At 42.6% G+C, this 15623-nt stretch overlaps 2 protein-coding genes across 2 annotated transcripts in view; one reads left to right on the top strand and one right to left on the bottom strand.

Moving 5' to 3' along the window:
* Positions 1-494: 494 nt before the first annotated feature.
* LOC306932294 (uncharacterized protein) lies at positions 495-7330 on the bottom strand. Its single transcript, XM_079514042.1, has 6 exons — positions 7315-7330; positions 4866-4917; positions 4276-4429; positions 3432-3525; positions 2265-2627; positions 495-1233 (listed from the first exon to the last, which is right to left on the bottom strand). The coding sequence occupies exons 2-6, from the start codon at positions 4906-4908 to the stop codon at positions 1057-1059; spliced, it is 831 nt and encodes a 276-aa protein (XP_079370168.1). The 5' UTR covers positions 4909-4917; positions 7315-7330; the 3' UTR covers positions 495-1056.
* Positions 7331-8254: 924 nt separating this feature from the next.
* The window catches only part of bace1 (beta-secretase 1), a gene marked incomplete at both ends in the record, with an annotated part of 48012 nt that continues 40643 nt past the window's right edge, over positions 8255-15623 (top strand). The window contains 1 exon segment of the mRNA XM_079513892.1: positions 8255-8381. Coding sequence (XP_079370018.1) covers positions 8255-8381 — 127 coding nt within the window.

Raw genomic sequence — 15623 nt, 5'->3', positions numbered from 1 at the left:
CTATATTCTGCATATACTTGCCATATATTGGTATAATATGTTAATACATTTAAAATAAAACCATAGCACCACCATTAGCCTTTTCATGTCGCGCACCCCCTAGAAGGCGCCCATGCACCACAAGGGGTGCCCGCTAGGATATTAAGCAACTAGTCGACTAGTTTACTAGTTACGACTTGTAAATCCACTAGTCGACCTTGTTGGTACTAGTTGATAAGAATAAAAATAATAATAATAATAATTTTAATTAATTAATGTATTAACCCCCCCCCTTTTTTTCGTTCTTTTTTTTGTAGTTAAACAACTAGTCGACTAGTAGTAAACTAGGCAACTAGTAAAAATGAAGTGAATGTGCACGCCACGCACCACAATTTGGGAACCCCTGTTCTAGACTATAGCCTACTTCACTATAGTAACCTATACTCGTCAAATACTCTCAAACCCAGAAAAGTCCAAGTGATATAAAAAGAACAAAGGTCACAGAGAGGCATGGATATGAAACAGTCAGATGTTTTATTGAGCCTTGTTTCTTTCTTTTCTTCGGACAAAGCAGCATTCCACAGTGTTTCATTCACATATAAAAGAGAATCAGCCGGTCATCATGGCACACCACGCCACCCCACGCATGCAATACGTACGTACATACATACATACATACATACATACATACATACATACATACATACATACATACATACTGTACATGCGTGTGTTCTTTCCTTCAGAGCGTGTACATTACACGTGTCAGAGCATGTCTTTGTGATGTCAGTGTGCTCGAGTGTGTGTGTGTGTGTGTGTGTGTGTGTATGTGTGTGTGTCTGCGTGCGTGCGTGCGTGCGTGCGTGCACGCATGTGAACTGAGGTGTGTGTGAGTGTGTGTGAGAGAGAGAGTCCCGCCATGCTGGTGGTTGCAGAGAGAAAGTGCATCAGTCAGGCATTGGCTTCGATGGACGGAGGGGGTGGGTGGAGGGGAGGGGAGGTGTGGGTCGTGGTCGTGGGAGGAGGACGAGGACGGAACAGACATCAGATAGAGAGGGAGTAGGGTTTAGAGATTTATTATGCCTTGTTGAGTGCGTCGTGGATGGTCTGGTAGATCTCCTCGACCTTGGCCTTCACCTGCACGAAGGCGGGGTTGCTGGTCAGCTCCGTGAGGTGGGGCGCCACCTGGCTGCGCAGCTGCTCGGCGTCCAGGGTGCCGGCCTTGGCGCGCATCTCGTCGATGGCCTTGTTCACCTGCAGCGTTGAAGAGAGCACATTTTGATTTTAGTCTCTTGAATGGTTTTCATTTAGTTTTTACTAGTCACATTTTATTAGTCGCCTGGAATGTGTTAGGGTTAGTCTAGTTTCAGTCGACTAAATATCACAAGGTTTTAGTCGACTAAATGTGCAGTTGATTTAGTCGACTAAGACACGCATAATACTGCCCATAGTCTCTTGAATGGTTTTCATTTAGTTTTTACTAGTCACATTTTATTGGTCGCCTGGAATTGTTTTAGGGTTAGTCTAGTTTCAGTCGACTAAATATCACGAGGTTTTAGTCGACTGAATGTGCAGTTGATTTAGTCGACTAAAATGTATTTTTTTTGGCGGGCCTTGATGCCGTCGTATAATGGCTGCTTTTACACTTGCTGAAAATAGCCGATATACAAGCTCACAACCGTTGTGAGCTTGTAGATCTGCGGATTTTCAGCATGCAACAAAGTGTAAAATGGATCTCTTGTCCACTAGTCCCTTCCTAACATTTTAGTCTAGTTTTTATTTGTTGACAAAATTGTCAATACATTTAGTCTCATTGTTTTAGTCATCGTATAGTTAGTTAGTTTTCATTTAGTTTCCATTTAGTTTTCGTCAGTGGGGAAAAAAAGGTAGTCGACGGACATTTTTAGGAGTTCCAGGGGGTCCCCAGCTAAATGATAGTTTGGAACCAAATGGACCCTTATGGTTCTGTAACTCTGAGAGTGTACAAATGGAGCTAAATGGACGCTAATGGGTCCATTTTGGTTCCATTTGTACACTCTCTAGAAATGCCATTAAATGGGGGTCCGTAGATTATTAATGCATGTCCAACTGGGGGTCCTTGAAATTAAACGGGTTGAGAATCTCTGCTAGAGAGAGCCGTAAGACTCTAAAAAAAGGTCCCTGGCATATATTTTCAAATGGGGGTCCTCATTAGCGGGGCTAATGAATGTCAATTAGGGGGTCCTTGACATGAAAAGGTTTGAGGAACCGCTGTACTAGTGGAAGAGATCAACAGGTGTTCTTACATGCTCCTTGTACTCATCGTAGTAGGGCTTGGCCATCTCCTGGAGGTTCTTGACGCGCTCCATCAGCTTCTCGCTCACTGCCTGCACGATGGGGATCAGCGCGGCCTTGGTCTCCTCCACGTTGACGACGATCTTGGCGGAGAGCTGGTCGGCGAGTGGCTGGATCTTGGCGCGCATGGCGGCCGACTCCTCTGCCCACTTGGTGGCGAGCTCGGTGGCGAGGGGCTCGATCTGGACCTTGTAGTCCTCCAGGTGCTTGTCGAGGACCTCACGCAGCTTGGCCCTCTTGGGCTCCAGCTCGGCCTTCAGTGCGTCGATGTCGGCCTGGATGGTGGCGCGCAGAGGCTCCAGGGCCTCGGTCACCTGCAGGCAGGGAAACACACAGTTATACAACGGGCACGCTGCAGGGCAAGACCTACTGTACGCTGTAGAGTGAAATACTGGAATTGGGCGGCAGTGTAGCGGGATTTTGGCGCAGGTATACCGCTCAAGGAAATTACGTTGCCGCTTTACCAATCTGTTTACATTCTCTGTGTATGAAGTACATTGTTGTGATTGGTCGAAACATATCGTATTCAGGGATGTTCTGACGAGTGTTCTGAGTCTTCTGACAGTTGCATTAATAAAAAAGAAACATAAATTAATCTCGCTGCTCTCCCAGAGCAGAGCAGTTGGGTTGCAAGGCTAGCGGTTTTCTTGGTACATTTTCGGTTGTAGTGGCTAAAAAATATATTATTGTTTTTAGCGAATATATTAGTTATAATGAAATTGAGTTGACATGTTTTTTTTAAGGGTGTTGTATAATCATAATATTGCTTATTAAAGGTAGGCTAGTGTACGTGATATTTATTGCGGTTAAAACAAAAAAGGTTTTTGTTAAAAGGTTAAATCACTATATTGTGACAGTAATCATTGCTTCAGTAACATGGGTCTCCCTGTCTCCCCAGCTCTTTAATAAACAGAACATACATTTTCAGGTAGGTGACTAAATTCCAGCCAATCAGGAGAGAGTAGCCATTTATCAGATACATTTTTATAGTGTTCCAGTTCCAATGTTGTCCGCTCATTTCCACTTGTTTAATCTGTATCCTGACTTAGTTCTCTATCCTGATTGGATGAAATTGCTATTATTATTGTTGATGATGTTGTTGTTGTTGTTGTTGTTACCTGGGCAACAATGTTATCAGTGTGAGGAGCAGCCTGTACTTGGTAGTCGTGCAGTTTGGTGGCCAGGTCGTCGAGGCTGGAGGACAGCTGCACCCTGCAGGGGGAGACAGAGAGGCACAATCACAATCAATCGGTGTCAAATCACAGCCAGTCGTCTCAAGACACTTTACATGTAAGCAGGCCAAATGCGGCCCGCGGAGCGTCCCCTAGTGGCCCTTGGAAAGTGCTAGATTATCATAATTACTGTAATCCTAAATTATATTCTCATATTCAAGGTCTTTTGGAGAGAAATTAGACAGAAACCTGCAGTGTGTGTGTGTGTTATAAACGGGGTCTTACTTGTATGTCTTGTACTCTGTGTCATGAAGGTTATAATATAAGGGTTATAAACGGGGTCTTACTTGTATGTCTTGTACTCAGTGTTGTGGAGTTTATAAGCGTTATAAATGGGGTCTTACTTGTATGTCTTGTACTCAGTGTCGTGGAGTTTATAAGGGTTATAAATGGGGTCTTACTTGTATGTCTTGTACTCAGTGTCATAGAGGTTATGGGGTTAAACAGGATCTTACTTGTCTTGTACTCAGTGTCATGGAGGTTATGGGGTTATAAACGGGGTCTTACTTGTATGTCTTGTACTCTGTGTCATGGAGTTTATAAGGGTTATAAATGGGGTCTTACTTGTATGTCTTGTACTCAGTGTCATGGAGGTTATGGGGTTAAACAGGGTCTTACTTGTACGTCTTGTACTCAGTGTCATGGAGGTTATGGGGTTATAAACGGGGTCTTACTTGTATGTCTTGTACTCAGTGTCATGGAGGTTATGGGGTTATAAACGGGGTCTTACTTGTATGTCTTGTACTCTGTGTCGTCCAGGTGGTCCAGGGCCTTCTTGGTGTGGTCCTTCACCTGGGTCAGGTACATGCCCACCGCCGAGCGGATCTGGTCCAGCTGGGACGGGGCGTCAGCCATCATGGTCTCCAGGGAGGCCGCATGGGAGCCTATATGGGGAGAGGTGCGCACGTTAGCGAGCACATACATAAAATTGGCTTTGAAAGTTCCATTGAGAAGTTTCAAAAGGATCATCTTAGATGTACAGTTCAACACCTGCACATGTTTGGATATGTACTATAGCCTTTGTTCTGGCCTATACGGGGAGAGGGGAGCACGTTAGCACGTTAGCAAGCACATTCAGTAAATGGATACCGATGGTCAATTATGTACAAAATGGTATAGGTTGTTACATCGCAATGGTTCTCAACCTTTTCAGGTTGCTACATTTAAAACAAAATTCTAATCATCATATTTCAACTGGGGGCTGATTTTTATGTTTTGATTAGGCGTTCCATTGTGCTCGTTTGAAGCACGGCCAGATGGCTGTTTCAACCAATCAGATTCCTTCCTCGAAATGACCTGTTGTACAGTACAATGACTCACCGAGGGCGAACAAGAGGGTGAGTGCGAGAGCCAGGTACTTCATGATGACGGTCTGAAGAGAGAGAGAGAGAGAGAGAGCATACACATTAATAACACATACATAAATACACATACATTAATAATACTATGGGTCAAAACAAAATGTCACGCGCTTCATTCCACCTGTGACGACTCGGAATGATTCCCGCTCGACCATGATGACACGCACATCAAATCACACAGCGCTTCAAAGTCAAAGTCGTACGATTTGTCACACACGTTACCGCAGTGAAATTTGTTCTCCGCATTTGACCCAGCTCTTGTGCGGTGAGCCGCAGCCGTACCGCGCTCGGGAATAATTTGATTAGTTGATTTGATTCACTAGAAGCGCTCTCTCTCGCCGACAATGCATCTTGATTCACAAGAAACGCTCTCTCGCGGCCTGGGCCATGGCTCAATGGTCCAGGCACCTTGGCTGGTAATCCAGTCTGGCAGTGTGCCGCGGGTTCGACTCCCGATCCCGACAGCCTTTACTGCATGTCTTCCCCCCATCTCTCTCCCCATTTCCTGTCAGCCTACTGTCTGTCCCTCCATAAACAAATATAAAATAAAGGCGAAAGCCACGCAAAAAAAACATTAAAAAAAATAAGAAACGCTCTCTCGCCATCAATGCATCTTGATTCACTAGAAGCACTCTCTCTCTTGCCGACAATGCATCTTGAAAACACTGAGTGAGACCGTGTGTCATTTGCTGTTGAGGTCACACGACGCAACAAGTAACAATACTGATACCAATCATAATAATAATGTACATACAGTATACGTGGAATTTTAGCCAGCCTATAATCAGTGGTGGGAAAAAAGTACTCACATTTTCTACTTTCTACTTATATACTGCAATATATAGAAATACTGCATGCGTTAGTAATCGTAGAGCAATATTTGGATCCGAGATGTAGTGGAGTACAAGTAAAAGTGTTGGAAATATTCAAGTAAAGTACAAATATTACTCAACATTGTACAGTACAGTACTTGAGTAAATGTAGTTAATTACTTAGTTACTTTACACCACTGCCTGTAATTCTATTCTGTGAGTGGCGCGCTATAGAGTACTCTGGGAGCAGTCAGGGAGGGGTTAACAGTGCCTTGCTCAAGAAGACCAGGGACGAGACACTGTATCTAATTACCATACTGATAAGACGGTGCAAGAGTACAAATACATCAGCAGATCAGCCTCGCGCACACACAGACGCACGCACGCGCACACACACACACACACACACACACACACACACACACACACACACACACACACACACACACACACACCCACGCATGTGCGCGTGCGTGAGCCTACCCCACTATGAGTTAATCACTGGCCAATCAAGTTGCGTCAGTTTACATACTCTTATAACAATATTGCAGAAATAACAGATCTGCAAGCTCACGTCGTGTCTGTCGTGAGCTTGCAGATCTGATATTTGCACCCGTTTTTGAAGTGATGAAACCCTACATTTTTATGCCAATACCTTTGTACTTTGCACACACACACACACACACACACACACACACACACACACACACACACACACACACACACACACACATACACACACACACACACACACACACACACACACACACACACACACACACACACACACACACACTCTAGCCAGGTTAATAAGGTACATTTCCACTGTCCCTAAGTGACCCGAACAGCCGACAAAATACAAATACTCATGTTTACAAAATCCTAATTGTTTCCCCCTTTTAGAAGCAATTTAAACTAGACAGACAAAAGTTGAAATAAAATTATTGTCAAAAGGCAGGTATACAAAAACGTTTCAAAACAAATTAAAAGTCAGATTCATTACAAAAAAAAGATATAGGAAAGAACGGGCTGGCAAGTCACTTTCTTTGCTCCAAACTTTTAAAAAGTTTGCTCCAAACTATAAAGTTTCTTTCCTGCAATGATTTCACTGCATGTGCGTTAATTTAGTTCTTTTAAGGTTCCTATAAAGATATCTCTAACAAAAGTTGGAAGAGAACTTTTTAACCACTCAGTCAAACCATAACGTTCCTCTTTTCTGTATTCGCTTTTCAATTACAAATACTTTCTCTGAAAACATAGCCGATTTATATGAGGCATCACAGCGTCCCGCGTCAAGAGCTTGTAGATCTAATATTTCCCCTCGAAGGTTTCTTTCCCCCCAAAAAAATACAAACGCTAAAGCGGTTAAGAAAAAGTTATAATAAAGTTCCTCCTCCTCCTCCTCCTCGTTATTCGACCTGAACTTTGGCCCCATCACATGTAAAGTGTCTTTGAGTGTCATAAAAAGTGCTATATAAGTCCCAGATATTATTATTATTATTATTATTGAATATCCATTACACGCGCATGTATATAAGATTCAAGCAGTGCTCCGCTGTATATGGGCTGTGGGGTGCTGCAGTCAGTCTGTCTTACCTGTGGGTTGCTGGGTCTGGGATGAGACTGAAGCGCTGGAGGAAGGAAGCAGAGCTTTTATAGTGGCCCGGGGACGGGGGGACGGGAGGGCCCTGTGATGTGTGTGTGTGTGTGTGGTGTGTGTGTGTGTGTGTGTGTGTGCGTGCGTGTGTCTCCGTGGAGTGTGGACCTCGAGCCCCAGCCAGTCTCCTCAGCAAGAGAGCAGGGAGAGGGTTCAATGGTCACCCGCTGTGGGGAGGTGGGGGGGGGGGGGGGGGGGGGGGGGGGGGCGGGAGGGGGGAGGAGGGGTTAGCACACCGTGGCTACATGCATGCAAACTCACTCACTCACAGTGGTGGAAAGTAACTAAGTACATTTATTTGCTGTATCTTGAGTACATTTTTAATGAGGGACTTTTGTTTGTAATGAAGTACATCTACATTGCAGTATTTTAAGTGAAATGCATACCCGTTCTGCATACTGTTAATAAATACTTCAATCAATCAATGATCAAGTATAGGGCATTGATTAGATCAGGGGTTCTCAACGTTTTTGGCTGGGGACCCCGGAAATGCTTTGGCCATGTCTCGCGACCCCCGCCCCCCTCCCCTCTCCACCAATACAAAATGACTGCAAAAATATATAATAATAGAGAAAATATACTGTATCGTAAATGAATACTAAAACCAGATATAATCATTAAGGAAAGTTTTGTGTACTATGTAAAAAAAAATCCAGCCATAAAGTTGTTTTTGTTTTTTAAATAATTTGGGGACCCCCCAAAAAGATTTACATTTTATACATTTTGAACTTGCAAAATGGGACTGCAGGGGATTATGCACAATGAGTAAAGGCCTAGGACTTTTACTTAACTTTTGGCACTTGAAGTACATTTTGAAGTAATTCAATTAAAGTGGGTCATGTTTGCATGTTTGGAATTGTAACAGAAATCAATAGTAACATGTCGGTATTCAGTGAAGGTACCAGCCAGTGCCAGTTGCCCTGCATGTGTGACACTGTGGGCCAGTGTGATGCTAATGCCTTCGGCCAGTCAGACGGCATGGAGCCCACTTCCCCGTGGCACCCAGGTGACATGGCGTGTGACCTTTTGTTCAGACGGACCAAAAGGCCCTTCAAACTCATTAGCCGTGGTGGGGTGCGGGGGTGGGGGGGAGGAGAAGTAGTCTGCTTTTTATTGTTTTTCTTTTCTTTTCATTTCATATCAACAATACAATGGTAAATGTTGCCTTTATTCAAGGCGTTTTTAGACATAGATTGTCCATTCACACACCGATGGCAGAGGAAACCATGCAAGGCACCAACCCGCTCATCGGGAGCAATTACGGGTTCAGAGTCTTGCTCAAGGACACATCGACACTATAACTCTGCAGGGGGAGCCCGGTTTCAAACTAATGTAATGTAAATGTACCTTACCTAACCTGTGGAATGTGGATGTATGTTTTCTCATGCCAATAAAGCTCCTTTGAATTGAATTGAATTGAATTGGATGTGATGATGATGTCCTAACAGCAAAACAATGTAGGTGTGAGAGAGAGAGAGAGAGAGAGAGAGAGAGAGAGAGAGAGAGAGAGAGAGAGAGAGAGAGGGAGGGGGCCAACATGAATCCACCGGCCTGGCCCGGGGATCAGTGCCCATTAGCTGTCAGACTACTTCCGGCTGTTTTAGTGAAGGTTCTTCAAAAGAGTGACAAAAATGCCCACGGGCACAACATCAGAGGGAGCTCCACTGATCTCATCCCCCCCCCCCCCCCCCACATTCGGCACAAACATGGGGATGAATTCATTCTAGCGTTATGCCACCAACGTGTGGAATGTCCGACCGCCACCATGCAGCCATCACCAAAGTATGACTCCTTCAAAGCCGCCATGAAAGACCACCTGTCTGTCTGCAATGTACAACGGAACCTATGAACAAAACGTTCTCCACTCCACTCCAATTTATATGAAAACATTATAGTTACCAATGCCATGTAGATTTTGATTCTTCTTATTTCAAAGCACATGCATCAACCACCAATATTTTGGCCATTTGAAAATAGCAGATCCGAAAGCTCACAATGCGTCGCGATGCAACACATTGTGAGCTTGTAGATCCAAAATTTTCAAAACATTTGTATGCATTTGAAAACTTGAAATGGGACATTGTGCATAATGACTACTTTTACTTTTGGTACTTTAAGTACAATTTTATGACAATACCTAATTGTGTGCATTTTGAATTCCAGACTTTTACTTAAAGGACCACTTCACCACTTTTCAACATCTCTTCATATAATTGGTCCTCACTAATGTCCATGATAAAACACCACCATTTTTTCCTACTCAGTCTGTGTCTCATAGGAGGGCTTTGGGCAGTTCGGACACCCGTCCACCAGTGACATCATCATTAGGCAGATTTTTTTTAAAACAAGATTTGTTTTAAAATATATTTAGATTTGTATTATCGTGAGAACGATGGCTTCAACTTTTGCATTGCAACTTTTCAGGAAAAGAAAGCCTGCCGTTTCTATTAGCTTGGATTCACCATCGATGATGTCACTGGTGGACAGGTTTCTGAACTGCCCACAGCCTTCCTATGAGACACAGACTGAGTAGAAAAAAATGGTGGTATTTTATCATGAACATTAGTGAGGACCAATTATAGGAAGAGAAGTTGAAAAGTGGTGAAGTGGTCCTTTAATTGTATTTCTACATTGCAGTATTTGTTTATACTTTGAATTTAGTGAAGAATTTGAGATTTTGTTTTTATAATTTTTTTCCACCACTGACTGTTACTAAAGTATTCAATCCAATAAACCAATCAATCAAATGCAGACATGAAAATAACTGGAACTTTGGTCTGAGAACAGAACAGATAGAGAGATCAGCTGACATCCTCAACTCAACTTTGACTTCAGTTGGTTTTCTGTGTGGGCTTTGCGCGCGCGCACACACACACACACACACACACACACACACACACACACACACACACACACACACACACACACACACACACACACACACACACACACACACACACACACACACACACACACACACACACACACACACACACACACAAGCAATCAAAAGCATACAGGAACACAAATATTTTAGGTGCAGTAAAGGTTACATTCACAAACTCATGGATATGTCCTCATGACACACACAGAGAGAGAGAGAGAGAGAGAGAGAGAGAGAGAGAGAGAGAGAGACTGGAGTGGACTTGATGTAATCAACTGAGTCAATTCAGCCCACACACACACACACACATACACACACACACACACAATGATTTTGATACTAGGTATTGATCATGCTAGCTCTTTTTTGTGGTATTTCATGACACTAAATATTATTGTCTTTGCATGCATGCATGTATGTATGTATGTATGTATGTGCGTGTGTGCGTGCGTGTGTCAGTTAGTGAGTCATCAACAGGTCATAGAGTGCTGTGATGCTGTCATTTTGTCCCCTGTCACCACGTGGACTTTGTCCCCGAGACTCCAGGAATCTGTCACCCTCTGTGTGCACTCGATTGTCTTCTAGCAATAATGTAACTCTTGAGAGTGTCAAATGAAACCAAATGGACCCGTAAGAGTTAAAGATCTAAAAGGGTCCATTTGGTTACCAACTGTACCTCATTTAGCTGGGGACCACCTGGAACCCTCTCAAGGACCACTGGTGGTCCCCGGACCACTGGTTGAAAACCGCCGGTCTAGGCAAACAGTCTCATTTCAATCAATGAATCGTCAACTCATTTGAACGTATCTCTCTGGTCTTGTGTATACAGTGAATAATAACAATATTCCCCAACAAACACACCCACCGGGCAACGTCATAGTGCAACACAAACGCAGATATTAATGGAATAATGTATCTGCCTTATTATTATTATTATTATTTTTGTTACATTAAGGACGAGAATTGCGACATACGTGCCTTCCTTGCGCAACACATTGCAGCACACAGAGTTTACTTTTAGTAAAATAATCAAATACTGCAGTGCACAGAATTACTCTGTTATACAGGAAAAAGTCCATAGATTTGAGTAAAAGTACAAAAGTATTGGTATCAAAATATTTAAGGTAGGGCCTACCAAAAGTAGAAGTACTCAAGAGTCCATTTGGTTACATGTGTAGTCAGAGCTCATTCTGGGGACAACATCTGTGTTATTTCAGATGTTAGCTACATTATAATAGCACATATTTTTGTTCTCAAAGTGGGGTTCTTTCATTTGGCGTATACTCAAAAATAGCAGATACACAAGCTCATATATAGCGCATCACTTTGTACCGCACTATGAGCTTGTAGATCTGCTATTTTTTGAAAAATTGCGGGCATTATTTTGTGCAAAACTTTGAATAGGAACATTTTTTAACTCAAACCTTTGCTTGGAGGTCCCTGGGGAAAAAAAGAAAGAAATGTTTCAGGAAAATGTCTTAATGTTAACTCTAGAAGACATTTCTAGAGTTAACACTTAGGGCTCCATTTTCGTCACGGCTAAACCCCTTATCCCTAAACTTCTTTGCCTTTTTTTACTATTTTGAAAAACATTTTTGAATAGTTCAACTAGCCAATCTACATTGACACGTTGTGAGCTTGTAGACTGGCCATTTTAACGATTAAAAAATGTTTTGCAAAATAGTAAAAAAAAAAGGCAAAGAAGTTTAGGGATAAGGGGTTTAGCGGTGACGAAAATGGAGCCCTTAGGATTTGACTGTGAGGGCCCTATGTCGTCTGTGTCTTACCCCTTATTCCTAAACTTCTTTGCCCTTTTTTTTTACTTTGAAAACCCCATAACCCTTACGTTTTAAAATACTTCAACTAACCGATCTACACCGAAACGCTGCCAGCTTGTAGATCGGCCTATATTTGAGCTATTTAAAGATGTTTTTCAAAATAGTAAAAAAAAACAAAAAGCAAAGAAGTTTAGCAGGGATTATGGGGGTAATAAACAGGGCCCATGAGAGTCTCCTCACATCACCTCTTCATTTGATCCCCTTCCAGACCCCCCCCCCCCCCCCCCTGCTGTCCCGTCACCATGGTAACCAGCAGAGGTTTATGAGGCCATAAAACTGGGTGACACCCCCCCCCCCACCCCCCCAGGTCTCACTGCAGCCCCGGGGGGACATCGTTAATAACAACGGGTTCAATCAAGGCCAAGCATTTTGGTTTTTTTCCCCCCCGACCCCATGATGTCGTTGCCTTTGGATCTTGAGATGTTTTCTTGGATCTTGAAGTTTCCGTCGGAAGCGGCAATTAAAATCCTTAAGAAAAGGTTGTTGTTTTTTTATTCCCACTGAAGCTATAAAGTGTTTCCCAAAGGTCTTATTCAGCTCACAGGATAATACATTTGGTTGTTCTCCTTTTCCGGGACTAAAACGTAGAAAGAGAAAAAAAAACTTCTTCTTCTTATTCTCCTTCGTTCAGCTACAGTATAGTCCAGTGGTTCCCAAAGTGCGGTCCGGGGACCCCCAGGGGTACTTGAGGGAGTTCCAGGGGGGACCCATGCTAAATGATAATTTGGAACTAAATTGACCCTTGTGGGTCTGTAACTCTGAGAGTGTACAAATGTACACTCTCAATGTACACTCTCAATGTACACTCTCAATGTACACTCTCAATGTACACTCTCATTTGTACACTCTCATTTGTACACTCTCAGAGTTAAATTAACATTGATTTTACAATATGAATTGGGGTCTCAGAGATAGAAATCCCATTAAATGGGGGTCCGTAGCCTAATCTATATCAAACTAGGGGTGAAAATGGTTGAAAATCACTGCTAGAGTCCTTGGCATACCTTTTCAAATGGGGGTATGCAGGCTAATTAGTGTCAATTTGGGGGTCCTTGACATGAAAACGTTTGGGAATCACTCGTATAGTCGCCACGGTGGATCACATCTGTTTTCTCATAATCAGAAGGATATCCGATGTTATCCGCCTCCCGATGTCATCATCCGATAACATCGTCACTAAAAACGTGACGCCGGTTTTTGATAACAGTTTTTAATAAGTTACAGGAGTTATTATACTGCATGCTGTGTGTGATATGAAATGTGAGTTTAGTAATCCCTAATCATTATTCAAGGGCTTTTGGAGAGAAATGAGACAGACTCCAGTCACTTTCGGCCTCACGTCGAAAGTCACTGGAGTCTGGCTGTCTCATTTCTCTCACGATGATCACTGAGCTAGTGGCTATTACTATAGGCCGTGTGCATGATTTTCTTGACTAAGATTTCGTCGACTCTATACTATAGACTAAGACTATAAACGATTTCAAATGACATATAGGACTAAAACTAAATGGTGTTATTCAAAAGACTTCTTTGTCTAAAATGAGTTGAGGGCTGGGTGGGGGCGTGGGTGGGAGAGGATGAGCATTACTATATCTGTACATATGTTTATTGTGTACTTGTATTGTATGTAATGTTTTATCTTTGTATGGGACCCCCGCAGATGCCACCCGGGCCCTTTGCGTGAGACAGTCCCAGAGGGTTTAATAACAAAATTATAGGCAACATTTGGCCTAGACGGTCGAATATGACATCAAGGCATTTAATTGGAACTTAAGTAATACGTTGCTAACCCCGTTCCGTCCCACTTGTTACACACAAGTGATACGTCTGTCCCTCAAATGAACAGTTGGGATCTGGTCATAAGACGAGGGTAAAGGAGAGACGTGTGTGTCAGAGCTTTAGTGAATGTTATCAGGCCTGACCTTTGAACCTTTGAGTCTCTACTTCACAGAACGCACCACCTTGATCCCACATTTATCTAGATTACCGCTGCTATCACCCTCCACAGGAAGCACGGTGCCAACCGCAATGATTGGGCGCGGTTGCATAACGTCTTAAAACGCTCCAGAGTTCAAATTGAAAGCAAAAAGATGAATGATGAATGCGGTATATTCATTTGTCAGAAAGATAATTGCGTTTGTTGTCGAGTGGAGATCTTGGACACTGCATCATAATGTGTATAGCCTATATGATAGAATGATTGGATTAAAAGGCTATAGGGGTGATTCAGGGTTATAATGCTGTTGTAAAGTGATGAGTCAGCTAGAGATGATAATACTGGCAGCATGTTGTACTAAAGGCATCATTACATAACCGCCACCTCACAATTCATTGACATAATCGCCATTCGTTTTTGCATGATCGTATAGAGCATGCATACAGTGAGCGGCAAATTGAGTGGCAAAGTGAGTTTGACGTCGTTTAATTAATTAATCAATCACATAGGACATTTCTGTTGGGATGTATGGGCTGTCAAGACCAGACATTTTTATTATTTTATTTTTATTTTTTTGCCACTCAGTATACCCTCATAACTTCCGGATATGATGATGATGTCACGCACACACACACACTATTCTGTTCTGTCAGAATTATTTTCTTTCTGTTTTCGTTTTTAAATTCTTTCTTTTTCAACATAATTGTAAGAGCCACTTTATGAGGTCATGTCATGATGACCTTAATTGCTTGATTGTGCCTATTCTATGCAGCAGTGTTTGATCTCATGATAATTATGTCCTGCAGAGTACGCTTTTAACTGCCTTGTTTAGATTGGTCAGTTCTTGATTGAATGTTTGTGATTGGTGCTCTTTTTCTTTGATGTCCAAATTACCCTCCTGTCCTGTTTGAGTTTGTCAGAAGCTGTGAAGTTGAAGTAGAGAGAGCACATGTTTTCTACCACATGTTATCACACACCATGTAACCTTTTAAGACATTTTGTTCACCTGTATTTTTCCTTTACATCAAGTAAAGTGTTACAACTACGTGCGTCAGAATATTTGTGCTCACATCTTTTGAAGGTAATATATTTTGAAAAGTGAACAGAAAATATACGCCTCTATAATAATTCGCCCAGTAAATTCCAAATATTATTATAATTTATTATTACATTTTCAAAAGCAGCTCAGTGGCCTTGTATGGGTATATTGTCCGCCCTGAGTCTGGGAGGTTGCGGTTCCATCCCTGGCCACGGGGCATTGTGAAAGAATGGGACCCAGGGAGGGCACACTTTCCCCACGTACTTACATAGGCCACATAAACAATATGAAATACCGTTCCCACTCAGTGTCCATTCACTTAGGTCCCATTTACACTGGCAGCCAAATCCAGCCTGAATCTAAAAACACAATCTAAATGGGGCCTAACTGACTGTATCTGCCCACTCTTACGGTTAACCATTATAGTCGAGTCCTGTAGTATTTCCAACAGTCAACATCAGTGATTACATCAGCATCATGCTGATAGATGTGGATAGGATACACATACAGGCAGAAACACATAGCTGCTCTGTAGCTGATTAATATGATAC

This window comes from Electrona antarctica (genome assembly GCF_951216825.1).
Source record: "Electrona antarctica genome assembly, chromosome: 11".
Classification (NCBI taxonomy): Eukaryota; Metazoa; Chordata; class Actinopteri; order Myctophiformes; family Myctophidae; genus Electrona; species Electrona antarctica.
This window is presented reverse-complemented; position numbering and strand designations above follow the sequence as displayed.